This window comes from Harmonia axyridis, chromosome 1 (genome assembly GCF_914767665.1).
Source record: "Harmonia axyridis chromosome 1, icHarAxyr1.1, whole genome shotgun sequence".
Classification (NCBI taxonomy): domain Eukaryota; kingdom Metazoa; phylum Arthropoda; class Insecta; order Coleoptera; family Coccinellidae; genus Harmonia; species Harmonia axyridis.
This window is the reverse complement of record NC_059501.1, coordinates 10,346,512-10,361,424: the sequence shown is the minus strand read 5'-3', so window position 1 is coordinate 10,361,424 and position 14,913 is coordinate 10,346,512. Positions and strand designations below refer to the sequence as shown.

Here is a 14,913-nt window from a genome sequence, read left to right as displayed (position 1 = left end):
ATGATAGGTAGATAGGGTAATTATATTTCAAATGAAATACATACCGCAAAGTTTGTATGCATTTTTAGTATGAAACATTTATCAGTAAAGTGCTCAATAAGGGATTGAGAAAATTCAAAAATGAAAATTTTATGACATAACTTGATAAATGCAGAAAAGTTACAAGCATGAAAACAAGGAAATAGTCCCGATTATGAATATGCTGTTACTTTCCAATAAAAAAAATAATTTAGGTAAATAAATACATATGTATTTATAATTTGTTTCATTGATTGTTGTAACCACTCTGTCTGTAGACATCTAACATTCGGATCAGTAACGTCGATAGCCGAAGTAACCGAGTTACAGCTCGCATAAGTGCTGCTATGACGCTGCCATGCGAAACGCTACCGCCAAAGCAGAGAAACTACACCACAGACAAGTAATTATTCCTACGCCAATTCAAATCCTAGATCGAGAAAAAGGCAAAAATGCATTAGATTCTGCCATGATTCCAATAGAAAAAGATCAGAAAATGTTGAATAGAAGATTCTAGTCCAAAAAGAACGAAAAACGACCAAGATGTTCGAATATTTTCGAGATCTATAAATCGCGGCGTAGACTTCTGCTTCGGGTGGGGCATGTTTACTACGTACGTCGCTCTATTGTCGCATGCTGATTGGGCGAAGTTTAGCCGCAATGCGTCAATCTACAGAAGCGGCAACCGAACTAAAATTCGCACAAATAGCAGAACAACTTCGATGCGCGCTGAATGTCGCTTTGCGCTTAGCGGGTGCGGCAGATTTGCGTCATAAATTCAAATAAAACAAGATATTCTCCTCTCAGTGATCTTTCAGAATTTTTCGAATGGCCGTTTATCGGTAATTTAGGGTGCATGTGAACGGGCATTAACCCAGTTAATGTGAGTGGGTTCGTGATTATCTGAAAAATTATGACGCGATATCGATTTTTCCTAATGCCCGCGACTTGCTTATGATAATTCTGCCATGAATAATTTATAATAAGTTGAGTTATCAATCTATACGTTTTTCTTTCCAGGAATTCAATTTGAAAAAATAGAATATTGGAAATATAATGATGGGAACAGTAAATATTCAACGTCTAGTGATCTCTCCTAATGATTATCATTATCCTACCCTAGTTGGTCCTGAAATGAAACTTTTTTTTCCTTTTCGACACTTGTTCACAACTTCAATTCAATAACTGAGTTTTCCTTAGTTTCCTTCGTCGTTGTGAAATAAGTTATTTGTCATGTAATGGAATACTCAATGAATCAATAATCGTTTCATACTCGATTGAAAGAATTAATTGAAAGTGGATGTATTGTCCGTGCGTTGAAAGAACATTTATTGAGGAAATCGATACATTTAAAAGGGGTGAAGAGAGCAACTGCTATCGATTTCAATGTTTTCGAGGAGTTTTTTCCCCATATCATCATGATCTTGAGAGAGCGATTTTCGAACGTATGAATTCACCGAACATATTGCTCTATTAGTCCGTCATAGTGTTTGTAATTTTAGAATTGTCTCGTGCGAAAAATCATGATAATTGAACAAAACCATAGAAAATCCAAGAAGAAAGAATATCGATAAAAATTACGAATGACCATGACCCTAAAACCAACGTAATTGGGATTCTCGGTGGTGATGTGAAATGACAATTTCAACACCCTAAAAATTTAACGTTTTCAGGTTGTTTCACCCGAGTTTAGGACTAGAAGGACATACATAATCTAATTTGACAACGGATTCGTCATTAGCGAATCGAACCTTATCGTTTGAGACCAATGTCGGATGATAATTCGAAAAATACAGATATCGCGAAGAATTGGGAATGAGCGCTCAAAAATAAAATTTAGTACCATTGGTATCCTAATACTGTGACGCACCCACTCTTTCAGGAGATTCATCCATGCTATTCTTATATTGTTGAGGACGTCAATTAAGTTAAATGATATACCGCCAGTGATTATAATCACAAAACAGACGGTAAAAGTTTCACCTGTCGCTGTCCCCACTTTTAAGAGCCTCCACTGGAAGTATAATTCATATTAATTTGAATATATTTCCTAATATTCAATGATTTCATGTTCCGTTCATCATTATTATGCTACTCATTGGAAATTACCTATCTTAATCTAGTTACCTACAATTTTAATGATCTTTTTCTACATTCATGCAAAAAGCAAAACTTTATTGAACTATATTTAGTGGAAAAAGAAGTTCTTTATTGCACTAGTGCAATAAAGTTTTTATTGCACTCATCTGTCATTCTACTTCAGCGTGCTGTCACCAATTGTTCATTCACTTTCAACATTGAGGGTAAAAATAAAGTTTGAGTTAAATTGTTCGTAACGTATTAGTTCCTGTTTCAATGCAAATCGATATTAATAATAAAGTATTCAAGTTGCGCTCTTTATTTTCCTACACGTGCAAAATTGTTTATTGCACTTGTTGCATAAATAACTATTTCTGTATTCGAACTGTCCTCAAAGTAATAAAAAGTAAGAAATATGTTTATCACTCTTAATCTGAACTACTGGTATAGACCGATAGTTAATTTGTAGAAATATTGAAAATTTATAAAAAAATAAGTTTTAATGTGAAAATGTTGAGTATTTGAAGGGTAATGGTTTGTCTAAATCTACTCTAGGCTCAGAAATAATACCTCCTCTAAATAGGAAACATTATATCTTCCATGTAGTAAGTTGGGTTGCATAATTGTACTACGTTATTCTACTGAATTTATGATACTGGTATATCCATGTAAATTTCAAGAACAGAAGAATACGGTGTAGAAGCGTCTGAATAAATGATATCAAATATACATTGGTAAATTATGAAAATGTATTTTAAAACAACACTTTTCTTTGATACTGATAAGATTACAGAATTTTTCTGTGTTTTGACTGAAATGACATCTTAGATTTAACCTCAAACTAGTTGTCATAGAACAAGTATGTATAGAATGGAAACTCTCATGATAAAATTAACACTGCTTTCAGCGACCTCTTGCGGTTGTTTGTGAAATTATAAAATGAGCGCGCGAAAATTTGAAATGCTTTGTATTGAAAATATTTCAATTCAATTCAAGATTTTGAATGTGAAAATAAACAACGTACGAAAATAAGGTAATAAGCATTTCTTTTTGAATGAGCTATATTACCATTATATTCCTGTACGAGTTCTTTCACATCCAATATATTTGACAAGAATAGAGGCTTAAGTTCAGAGAAAACACAAATTCATATAAAAAAATCATCTATTTAAAATTTTACATTTTTTTAAATATTTCTAGTATGCCAAATTTTTAATGTGTCCTTCACAATTGCATATTCAGGCTATCAAACAGCTTATCCATAAAAATCATCAGCTCTGCAGTGCCCACAGCCTCTAGTGTCAATTAATTGTTGTCCTCGATATCTGTAGGAAGCAAAACATTCATAAGTACTTATATTTTCATCAAATTTATTGCAATAAATAGTTCTTAATTGACTCAATCAGAATTGAAAACTTTAATATACCATTTGTTTAAAATGTTGGAACTCACAACTACTTCCAAAAGTGTGCCCGATTAAAAGCTGTTGGAGAAACATAATTCATCAGTCTACTGAAATTTGCTGATGAATTAAGTTTCTCTACATTTTTTAGCCGCTCTTTGTATGATGAAACTTTTTTTGGATAATTCTCAGTTTTCTACTCTGATCAATCAGACATTTTGATAGATAACGTTCATTTTCAGTTAACCTTTTTCTATATATTATTGAAGTTTTCTGAGGGTGCTTAAAATTCTTCAAAGTCTCTGTTGATACTTCCCTCTCAACATCACTTTGGAGATGTATTCCTTCAGTGTCATGAACTTCTCCATCTTCCCCTTGATTTGAAGATCCTGTGAAATATAAATAGAAAAGTAAATAATAATTTTCTTGCCAATCATATATATTTATATATACATATGCAAAACTACTATTGAGGGTAAGTTTTTAAACAAAGATAATATTTATGGACAGCCGAAACATTCGTCTACGGTTAGCACTTCTCCTTGAGGACTATACTTAATCGCTTATCGTTTAACTTTTACACAGAAGAAAATATAACAAAATTTAACTCACCAGGAAGAAATAATTCAGGAATAGCAGTTGTCAAATTCCTTTAAGGCTATCTAATTTCACTTCTTACAAATTTGTTGAGGAGTTTTAGAGTTGAGCAATGGATAACTAACTTTTTCGAGCCAAAGTTTGAAAATTGTTGGCTGCTTCTCTTCATTCGAAAACGATGACGTTTACTATACATATCTCCACAGTTAGGAACACAATATTTGTTGGATTTCAAAGTTGACTGCGACATAATAAATCTCTTACCAAAAATAAGGTTCGACGGATCAACTGAAAATTTTTGAGGTTAAGTAAATAATTCTCGAGGTAAACAGAAAATCAGCGATGCGAGCGGTCTCTGGAAGGTGTTGGTGGAACTAAATTACTGTTTCAGAGTTTAGTACCTCAGTTTCTCCTCTATATATACTTACTCTATGCTAGTTGTCATTTTTTGTTATTATTGGAAGTCCAGATAATTTACCCAAAAATAATTTTTCGTAAGTATTATTATTACATATCTGAGGAATATGTGACAATTCAATGATAATTTCAGAAAATGATGCGATATGCTGAAGAGAACGAGAAATTGGCGGATAAATCCGCTTGTGCTGGACTTCGAGCTGATTTGAAAATGTGTCTTTTGGAAAGCGAATGTTGCCAAAAGGTATATATTGTCGATTTACATCCAATATTTCCATTGATTCTCTGGTATTTAAAAATCTCAAGGTTTTTTTTTATAGTACAGGAAAACTCCTAGAGAATGCTTAAAAGCTACTGACGGCAGTGTACCGGCAGAATGTCAGGCATTGAGATATTCTTTTTTTGAATGCAAGAGGTCACTGGTACGTATATATAGAAATTAAAATTCACATTATATTCATGATATGTGATTTATTTTTATGCCTACAAATAAAACAAGAGAGAGCACAAATTAGGAGCTATAATACAAAATATTAAGTTAGTTTCGATCAACTATGCTTTTTATATCACTTGAAATGATGTGGAATTAGTTAAAATCCATGAATATTATACACTATAATATCTGATAGCCTGAATAATATTCTTAAATGAAATGTCTCTCAATCAGAATAAACTTTGTTACGATATTTGATTAGAATGATCTCTATAACTGTATGGAGTTTGCGAGATTCACAGTTTAACATTTATAGTGTACCAAAAAGACGCTGTTGAAGTTGAGGAAAAAGTTATGTGATTCACAGTCACCACAATAAATGTGGTGTTTTATTTGTTGAAAAATACAATCTTGAGCAGGGTTGATTTTTTAACTATAAAACTGTAGTTGTAAAAACCTAGTTTACCTAGTGATGTAGAAACTATTAATGTGCAGGTTTTCTCTCATAGCTTGAATTATTATGTGGATAATTGATTTAGTTAGTAATTAATTGATTTATCTTTGCAGTTGGATGCTCGCCAGAGATTTAGAGGTAGAAGAGGTTATTGAAACAGTTAATTTTATAGTTTTATTGTAATATAAACATACTAGTAATTTGTTATCCTGTGAATAAATATTCATTTTTGTCCATAGTTTCTATTTGATATAAAATATTCATTTGCTTCTGTGATGTTTCTATTTGTAGTTGTGATATCTGAAGTTTATCATTGCTTAAGCTTTTCATTTCACGTTTTTCTTCCAGCTGCATCTATATATGTAATAAAACACACAATTCCATAGTTTTAAATTGAATTCTCTACTAAATTTCTCAGTAATATGTGGTTTGATGGAAGTATCCAGTGGGATTCCTTCTCATGCGCCATTTTCTGAATTCATCAAATATAACAATGAAAATGGCAAATGGTATACAGTATAACCACCTAAAAAGTAATATCATATTATTAAATATCGATGGAACATATTAAATTTATGCTTTTTATTCGAATTAATCTTAATTGAAACTAGATATTGGGAATATCATTGACATTTTATTTAAAATTCGTTATTAAGTTCTTTTGATCTAAGTCGTCGTTTTTGATACTTACCATCTCAACATAACAGGGTAAAATTTCAAGTAATTCATTAATGGCATATAGGATAACATACATGCAACAACTGTTTCCACTACCAGACTGACGTTCAGTATAACATTACCCATACCTGTGAACAGAAGAAATATTACCTTTCACCATGCAGAAAAGCTAGTAACGAAAGTATAGCACATAAAACAGGAAAATAATGTGATAAATAAATTGATTCACCTTGCTCAACTATTGAGTTTATCCTAGTTTTGCACACCAAAAGATCCGCCCATTGGGTTACTACCACCGAGATCATGAAAGCTGTATAACATGTATATTGTAGTGTTTTCCTGCTTTCAAAAGACCATTCTTGACCATAAGAATCCATAAGATCATTTATATGTGAAGAATCCCATTCCTCCCTTAGATCTAGAGTGATTGAAAGAAAAAACAACAGATTAGAAAATAAGGCCTAATTTTTTCCATTGTAGGTTGAAGATACAGTTTTGGCCCCCAAAGCAGTTGAATATTTCTGCAAGTTAATTTTTTTCGGGAAACAGCTAGGTTTTTTGAATTTTGTTTGGAGGGGTGCAATCTTGTGAATTATTTTATAAATCACCTACAGGTAATGTGGAACTGTAGTAACCTGCATCGTTTTATGAACAAACAAAGGTGGCCGGCCCTGTACTTACTGAAGAGATCTGCTGGCCTGAATCCATGCTCCGCCATTATCATGAAGTAAACGAAGAATCCACAAGCAGCCTCCACCATTCCAATATGACCATAAGCGAGGAAGTACAATTTTGGCGTGACCAATTTATCTTCTTCTGGATCTCGAGGCGGTCGAGACATAATGTCACTTTCTGCGTCTTCATAAGCTAAACTTATAGCTGGTAACATATCGGTAAGAAGATCTATGCAGAGGATGGCCATGACACCTAAAATAATCCAATCGAAGAAGTCAACGAAGGCGGCAAATTGTATTTGCTTTGTCGTATAAAAACTCACCTAACGGTAGTGGAATGTTGAGAATAACGAATGCTAAGAACGGTAAAATTTCGGGAACATTTGAAGCAAGCGTGTAAGCGATGGACTTCTTCAAATTGTCAAAAATCCTTCGACCTTCCTCCACCCCTGTTATTATAGAGGCAAAGTTATCATCCAGGAGGATCATATCAGCGGATTGCTTGGACACCTCCGAACCGCTGATGCCCATGGCGATACCTATGTCAGCTTTCTTTAGAGCGGGAGAATCGTTTACACCATCTCCAGTTACTGCAACTGAAAAATGAAAAGAAATTCGAGTGAATTTTGAACCCACCTCGCTTGAGTTGCTTAAACAACAACGTTAACCAAGACTTTCGAATGACGATATCTGTATTGTGGAAAGCAGTACATTTATTCCGGTGAACTTGAGGAGATTGAGCTCTGATGATGACATAAGATTAGCCGTTTGGGTAAAAAACATCTTTTCAGAACTGCGGCAAGTTTGATAAATTGTTCTATACCTTGATTGAACATTTAACAAAGATATCGCCAATTATATTGGAAAATCTTGAATACAAGGTTGTAAGATAACTTTGTAAGGGTTTTGAACTAGCTCTTGACCACAAGTGTGGTTTTTAGACTGACTTGTTCAGGAGATTTGTACAGCATGTGCTCAATGTTTTCGATGTCTGATTCACCACTGCAAATCATACGCCTATACCGGCATTATCAGCAGTCCTATTAACAATTCGTAGCTCGATTACTCTCTGCATTGGTTTCTTCATGTACGAATGAGTATATTCCTCGAATCCTTCCGCTTGCGCAAGTCTGGTGGTATTCCTCCAGAGAGATCCCTTATTTCTGAGTTCTCATTGTATGATTGATGGCCTGTAATATTCTTTTCCACCCCCTAGAAATCTAAGTGGATGTTAGCCTCGATTCCCTTTTTATAAATTTATACCCTTGTTTCCAATGCCACTTTTTACTGGCACTCACAGAAGAGTGACACCTAGCCAAATAGTTTATGGTGTGGTAACTCTTTGCTAGCTTGAGAGATGGCGCCGCACGCTGCGCAATTCTTGGCAGAACGCCACATCTTGGGACACCTTTAGGAACATAAAACCAATCGTTCTGAGGCAAATACTCCTCGGCTATGTAGTTGAGGGTGTATATGGCAGGTATCACTCAGTTGCCATAGGTACTGATGATTGAACTCTACCGTTCTACGGAAAAGTCACTACCTATGGAGGTGATGAGGTGTATATACACCCATCACCCATGATCCCTGCCATACGTCAGGGATCATAGAGTTGGGATATTGATGATTCCATCAATGGTCCCGGAATAAAACCGAAATCCCATGAGAGAGGGCTCATCATTGAAATTGGTTGATAACACTTTGCGAAACTGTATACCATGGGCGCCCGCAGAAATTTTTCTCAGGGGGGGCAAAATGAAAATTATTGAAAAACGATAAGGCGTCCATGATTGTCATTGAAAACCGGAAAATTGTTGTGAATCCATTACTTTCCTTTTTTCCTTGCCCTTTGGATTGAGAAAGTTATATTGAGGGTGTTGTGCTGAAAAATGATACAATCAAAATCTCAGGGGGGGCCATGGCCCCCCCTGGCCCCCCTCTGCGGGCGCCCATGCTGTATACATTTTTTTGATTGGCAGTGTCAATATTGGATTATTGATAGGTATTAAGTGATTGTCAAGCAAATTATCTCACTTATTTTAAGGTTCAATCTCTGTGCCTTGACCCAACATAATAACTTGAGGAAAGTTATTTTGAAAAAAAAACTCACCGATCTTTTTCAATCTTTGAAAACCCTCAACGATCTGTAGCTTCTGCGTGGGGGAAGTTCTGGCAAATACAATTTCCTGAAAGTGGCGTAAGATGTGGTCCAATTCTTGGTTCGTCATATCCCTCAGCGCCGTACCATGAATAACTATTGCAGTATCTTTGAGTTGTGGAGGAATTGTTTCCACCACTCCAACATTTAACACATCCAGTGATTCCTTGCTTTTGATGATTCCCACTTCTTTTGCTATGGCTTTCGCAGTAATCTGTAATTTGAAAGAGAACAATATTAAATATTTGATTTCACAATACTACTCTAAAAAACTACCGGGAATAAGTGTTCATCAAAATTTATTTTATTGCTAAAAATGGTAATATTTGAAATGCTACACTTGAGTCTGCTAATATTTCGATATCACAAAATTTTTTAACGTATTTTCAGGAGTTTTACCATTTTGTATATAATTTTCGAATTTTGATCCGACAATGGTATCGAACGACTGAAATCGACTCACTGATAAAAAACGCAAGATTAATTTTTTTTTGATCAAAACAAAGCGTTTGAGGGCCCATGTTCATTTTTTTTAATGATCCAAGGAATCTGTCATTTTTATTTGAACCTCTAATACAAGAACATCCTGTATATATCATTCGAAAGAGATAAAGGAAATGTAATTACAGGATGATCGCCGGTAACCATGATAACCCTTATTCCGGCCATCCTACACCTATTCACAGCTTCAGGTACTTGCGGTCTAGGGGGATCTCTGAGGGCCATCAATCCCACAAAGCGTAGGTTTTTTCTTGGAAAGTTGGCGGGCTCAGCGCAAAACTTGAAGTCCGTTGTGAATTTTTCCTCCAACAGAAGATCGCAGAAACCCAAGACACGTTCTCCTTTTTCCGCTAGTTTCACACAGGCCTCTTCGCACCTCATTCTGTATTCGTCGGTCATATCTTTTGTAGTTCCGTCGATGAATATCTTGGAGCATCTTGCCAGAATTCTTTCTGGTGCACCTTTCATTGCTATGAGGCATCTGCCTTCCATTTCGTGGATGCTTAACTGGAAAAAAAGATCAGATCACTTTAGAATTCAGCATATTTTCTATTATTGATTATTATTATTTTTGGTTTATTAATTGGTTCGATAACAGCACTAATTTTGCGAAATACAATCGCTTGGTCTAGAGTTTGAACTAAACTGAACCGAAGATTGGGATATCAAACTCTTGATGGAAAAGTATTACCATATGGTACTCTTCAGAAATGTTAAGTAGTGCAGTCTCATATGACGCTGCAGTGGTACCATATTGGATTGTTGAGTCTTCAGCACTGTCAAGTGAATATTGAAATATAAGAAAACTGTAGATGTATATATTTACAATTGAGTACCAACATCTAACTATGAAATTTTCATTTTAGAAGAAGAGGAAATTGGGTAATGAGTACTGAAAACTCAGTAAACATGTTAAATGCTTTTGATTTCATGTATATTCAACAAGAAATAAAAATAAAACCACCGCAGATTTCAACATATTTTGTTTAGTTTTTTGGATCGTTTTAATATTATCGACTTATGTATTGTTGGCTTATTTCTTGGTTCAATAACAAAACAAATTTCTCATAATATTATCGATTGATTTAAAAGTTGAAATCATGTACTCTTCAACCTAAGATCGGGACTTTGAAGCTCTGATTAGGGAGTAATACCATATGGTTCTCTTCTGCAACTGTCAAGTATTGTAGTCTTATTTACAGATACGTAGTAGTAACATATTGGACTGTTTAGTCTTGAACACTGTCAAGTAGGCATTGAAATATCAAAGAACTATAGATGCATTTACAATTTGAAACATATAACTATGAAATTTTCATTTAAGAAAAAGAGCAAACTAAGTAGTAGGCAGTTGTATAACTGCAACGGTGGTGGACTTTATAAATCTGTTGTTTAGGAAAGTTGAACTCTGTAGTAAATCAAACATATATCAAATGGAGCATTACTAATCGATTCTGCTATTTCAAACGTAGAAGTCAAATATTTTCACTAAATTTGGTAAAAAAATCTTTTTCATGAGTTTACCTAACCTCCAAATATTTTCTCAACAAACTCTAGGAGAACAACAGCGTAGTTTACCTGATACTTGGTAGTTGAACTGAATGGTATTTCCAAGAGCTTTCGGTGCTTCTTCCTGAACTCCGTTGGTGACCCATGAATATGAGAAAGCTCCACGAACTTCAATATGGCTTCCTCAGATGCGTCACCTCTAACAGTCCTCGAAGCTATAGGTTCACCATCCTGACCATTAACGAATTCCGCTCTATTGCAAAGGGTGGCGCATCTCATGAGAAGGTTGAACGCTGAAGGAAACAAACCCAAATTTAATTCATTCTTTGATCTAAAAAGCAAAAATTATTCAGCTACTAGCTGCCATTATTGGAGAATATAATGGACGATAAAAATACTATGCAGTACCTATTTGATTGATTAAATGAGTGTAGTCTGTACATCTTAATAGTCACCTTGACAACATTGTTGCCCAACTGATAATTTTTTCCTATTTTAAACCATAAAATCAACTTCAAAATATTCTCTCGCCTTGAATTTTAAGTTTGATTTCGATGAACTATGGAATTCAAGAGGAAGAAATTCAAACATACAATTTGGAATTGCAATTAGAATGTGAGATCGATATCTTCGTGAACTGATAGCATAGCGTTGGTTACAGTAATGCGAACAAATATCCCTAGATTTCTGGAATAAACAAATGTTCATAGTTCATTATTCAGATTTGAAGAATTATTAATTTGAGCTTGAACCCAGTAGAAAACTTATTAGAAAAACAACTGAGAAAGGAATTATAATTTCTGTGGGAGGCGCTGGCGCTGTAAACAAAATATATTGTTAGTAATTTTGCCCCAGATATGTTCAATAGAAGAGATAAGGTGATCTTGCCTCAGATAATAGAAGAGATTAGGTGATCTTGGAGGCCAAGGTGTACTTTAGGGTTTAAATACTGCCATATGTGATATCTTTCTATACCATAACGCTCGACCATTCTTGCTCGACTAGACTTATCGATCAACTGTTCAATTTCTGGTGGTACTGAATGGACTAGTTTTCATTTTTTTGTTGAGGATTAATTTTAAAAAATTAAGTAAAATGAAACAAGAATGTGGAAGAATCATTGAAATATCTCAAGAAATGAAAAAGTTATGGGACTTTGAAGTTGCGCTTGGAAGAATAACTTCATAGTCTAGTGTGTGACGTCACGCCACTTACACTAGGCGACTGGTATTCGCAGAGTGCTTACGAATTCATTGGTGTACAATCACTTGTGCCGTTCGTGTCGTGTTTTGTTCGTTACACGATGGCTGAAATAAATAAAAAAATCCTACAAATATTGTATTGTGCCTATGTGTGCAAGCACGACAATTAAAAACCCCAATAAATTGTTTTTTCATGTACCAAATGACATAAATCAAAGGAAGAAGTAGTGCAAATTAATGAGGCGTCACTTAATTGGACCTAAAACTACTTCATATGTGTGTGAAGATCATTTTGATGTAAGTACCTATAAGTACTAGCTGTCTATATCTGATAACAAAAATTTTGGTTGGTTGGTTTGGTTTGAAATAAGTTATTGAGTAAAAATAACTTTGTCCTTTCACGAAGCCTTCTTCCATTATGGTGACATAAAAACAAAACTCGAGTTAAAACTACACTGTACAACTACAAACGGCGCGAGAGCATTGGCGCGGCTAAGTATTTAAACGTAATTTATGGTGTAGCGATCACCAGCGCTAAAATACGTAAATTTAAATAATCTATTTCTCAGTCATTTATTGATGGAGTTTCAAAATTTTTTCACTGATTTATCAGTTTTGCTCTATATTTTAATTCTATCGTGTCAAATATAGTATTATCAACATCACTAAACTAGTCCATTATCTTTCTACATCAAAGTAGGTATTTAGTGTAGACAATGAGAAACAAGACCAAAACTTCATTTCCTGTGATATATTACATGCGTGCCAAAAAATCCACTTATACTAACCTTCACCCTTCTTATAGTTCTGGGCCGCGTTTTGTTGTACACTAACATCGGCGTTAGTAGTGGCATTGTCACACCAAAAATGACAAACCGTCATTTTGTTTTGTGTTAATGTTCCCGTTTTGTCCGAACAAATAACAGAGGTAGATCCAAGAGTCTCAACTGCTTCCAGGTTTTTCACTAGGCAATTTCTTCCTGCCATCCTCTTCGCAGTAACAGACAGACATACAGTCACAGTTGCCAACAAACCTAAAAATAGTCAGTAGTAGGTCATTCTAATATACCATAAAAACAGAAAGATACCTTCAGGTACATTAGCTACAATTATTCCTATGAGGAAGAGAGATGCCTCGATCCATGAATAGTTCATGGCTAAGGCAGCCCCTCCAAAAACAAAACCTAAAAGACATGCCCAACAACTGATGATCTTCATGAAGTGCTCCAGTTCTTTTGCAATTGGTGTTTTGTTGGGTTGTAACCTAGCAGTAAGACCGGCGATGCGACCCATTACTGTGTTGTCACCACAAGCAACAACAATACCTGAAAAATGTTTAAGATATAAGAACTATTATTGATTATAATAGCATAATATTTGTAGGCTAACAGACAATTTTTTAATTCCGAAGAAAGTATTTCCTCGAGCGAGACTCGAACCGGCAACATCCGAATCACTAGTCCAGCGCTCTCACCAACTGAGCCACCGAGGAAGTTGAAAGGTCCAAACTGTTCGGTTGGATTCAAATTCAGACACTTGAATCATACTGTAGTCAATAAAATATCGATGACGTTAGAGGAAAGGTGAAAGAGAATCGTGATGATCACCTGTAGTGATTGAGTTCCCTTCGAACATTAACTTTCCCTAACCTCTGCGAACTACATAGTTTGTAAGGCATACTTCTAACATTTACTACCGGGAGAAGCGGTTCTTCCATATGGGGCTGAAACTTTCAACTTCCTCGGTGTCTCAGTTGGTGAGAGCACTGGACTGGTAATTCAGAGGTTGCGTGTTCAAGTACCGCTCGAGGAGGTACATTTTTCGGAATCAAAAATTGTCTGTTAGCCATCAAATATTATGTTATTATAATTAATTTCAGATATTAACCAATTTTATCACTATTGATAATTGACGTTTTCTACAAACTCAAAATCATCAATAGCTCTGGAAAACTACTAGAATTGAGGAGAACTCTTACCCTTAGCTGTGCCTTCAACAGCATTGGTAGAGAAGAACGCAAAATTTTTTGTCTCTAACAAATCGTCACTGGTGCATTCCGTCCCACGATATTGAGGTTCAGATTCTCCTGTTAAGGCGGCGTTGTCAACCTGAAATTGTTATTTAATACACAATTTTGCAAAATACAATCGCTTGGTCTAGAGTTTAAACTAAACTGAACCTAAGATTGGGATATCAAACTTTTGATGGAAAAGTATTACCATATCGTACTCTTCAGAAATGTTAAGTAGTGCAGTCTCATATGAGGCTACAGTGATACCATATTGAATTCTTGGGTCTTCAGCACTGTCAAGTGAATATTGAAATATAAGAAAACTGTAGATGTATATATTTACAATTTAGTACCATTATCTAACTATGAAATTTTCATTTTAGAAAAAGAGGAAACTGAGTAGTGAGTACTGAAAATCCAGTAAACATGTTGAATGCTTTTTATTTCATGTATATTTGACACGAAATAAAAATAAAACCATCGCAGATTTCAACATACTTTGTTTAGTTTTTTTGAATCGTTTTAATATTATCGACTTATTTATTGTTGGCTTATTTCTTGGTTCAATAACAAAACAAATTCACGATAGGTTCAGATCCTCCTGTTAAGGCGGCGTTGTCAACCTGAAATTGTTATTTAATATACAAGGGAAAAAAGGTTGAATTTTTTTTTCCACTTTTTTATTATTTTTCATTCGAAATGAGCATTCTGGAATGATTATTGATGGATTTCAATGATGGCAAACTAGTAGGTATTTATGCAGATTTGTCAAAAGATAGG

At 34.8% G+C, this 14,913-nt stretch overlaps 2 protein-coding genes and 1 long non-coding RNA gene across 3 annotated transcripts in view; 1 reads left to right on the top strand and 2 right to left on the bottom strand.

Annotated features, from left to right (window-relative positions):
- Positions 1 to 3,243: 3,243 nt before the first annotated feature.
- On the bottom strand, positions 3,244 to 4,529 carry LOC123688991. The gene is made up of 3 exons (XR_006750143.1): positions 4,112 to 4,529; positions 3,747 to 3,888; positions 3,244 to 3,422 (listed from the first exon to the last, which is right to left on the bottom strand). It is a non-coding gene; the product is annotated as an uncharacterized LOC123688991 (long non-coding RNA).
- A 1-nt stretch (position 4,530) lies between these two features.
- On the top strand, positions 4,531 to 5,638 carry LOC123688989 (cytochrome c oxidase assembly factor 5). The gene is made up of 4 exons (XM_045627769.1): positions 4,531 to 4,590; positions 4,647 to 4,757; positions 4,834 to 4,935; positions 5,514 to 5,638. Exons 2-4 carry the CDS (start codon positions 4,650 to 4,652, stop codon positions 5,553 to 5,555), a joined length of 252 nt encoding a protein of 83 aa, XP_045483725.1. The 5' UTR covers positions 4,531 to 4,590; positions 4,647 to 4,649; the 3' UTR covers positions 5,556 to 5,638.
- LOC123688990 (sodium/potassium-transporting ATPase subunit alpha-like) overlaps positions 5,561 to 14,913 on the bottom strand; it is a 34,675-nt gene continuing 25,322 nt past the window's right edge. Inside the window, exons 5-15 of the mRNA XM_045627770.1 lie at positions 14,101 to 14,230; positions 13,211 to 13,447; positions 12,911 to 13,156; positions 10,990 to 11,213; positions 9,538 to 9,918; positions 8,863 to 9,124; positions 7,076 to 7,348; positions 6,760 to 7,005; positions 6,308 to 6,496; positions 6,092 to 6,206; positions 5,561 to 5,926 (exon numbers count right to left, since the gene is read on the bottom strand). Of these exons, the coding sequence (XP_045483726.1) occupies positions 5,815 to 5,926; positions 6,092 to 6,206; positions 6,308 to 6,496; positions 6,760 to 7,005; positions 7,076 to 7,348; positions 8,863 to 9,124; positions 9,538 to 9,918; positions 10,990 to 11,213; positions 12,911 to 13,156; positions 13,211 to 13,447; positions 14,101 to 14,230 (2,415 nt within the window). The 3' untranslated portion in view covers positions 5,561 to 5,814. The remainder of the gene's footprint in view (positions 5,927 to 6,091; positions 6,207 to 6,307; positions 6,497 to 6,759; positions 7,006 to 7,075; positions 7,349 to 8,862; positions 9,125 to 9,537; positions 9,919 to 10,989; positions 11,214 to 12,910; positions 13,157 to 13,210; positions 13,448 to 14,100; positions 14,231 to 14,913) is intronic.

Excerpts from the sequence above, each read along its gene's own strand:
- LOC123688989 (XM_045627769.1), top strand. The coding sequence starts at position 4,650 with ATGATGCGATATGCTGAAGAGAACGAGAAATTGGCGGATAAATCCGCT. Across the intron at positions 4,758-4,833 it reads AAAGCGAATGTTGCCAAAAG|TACAGGAAAACTCCTAGAGA; the intron begins GTATATATTGTC and ends TTTTTTTTATAG. Across the intron at positions 4,936-5,513 it reads TTGAATGCAAGAGGTCACTG|TTGGATGCTCGCCAGAGATT; the intron begins GTACGTATATAT and ends TTATCTTTGCAG.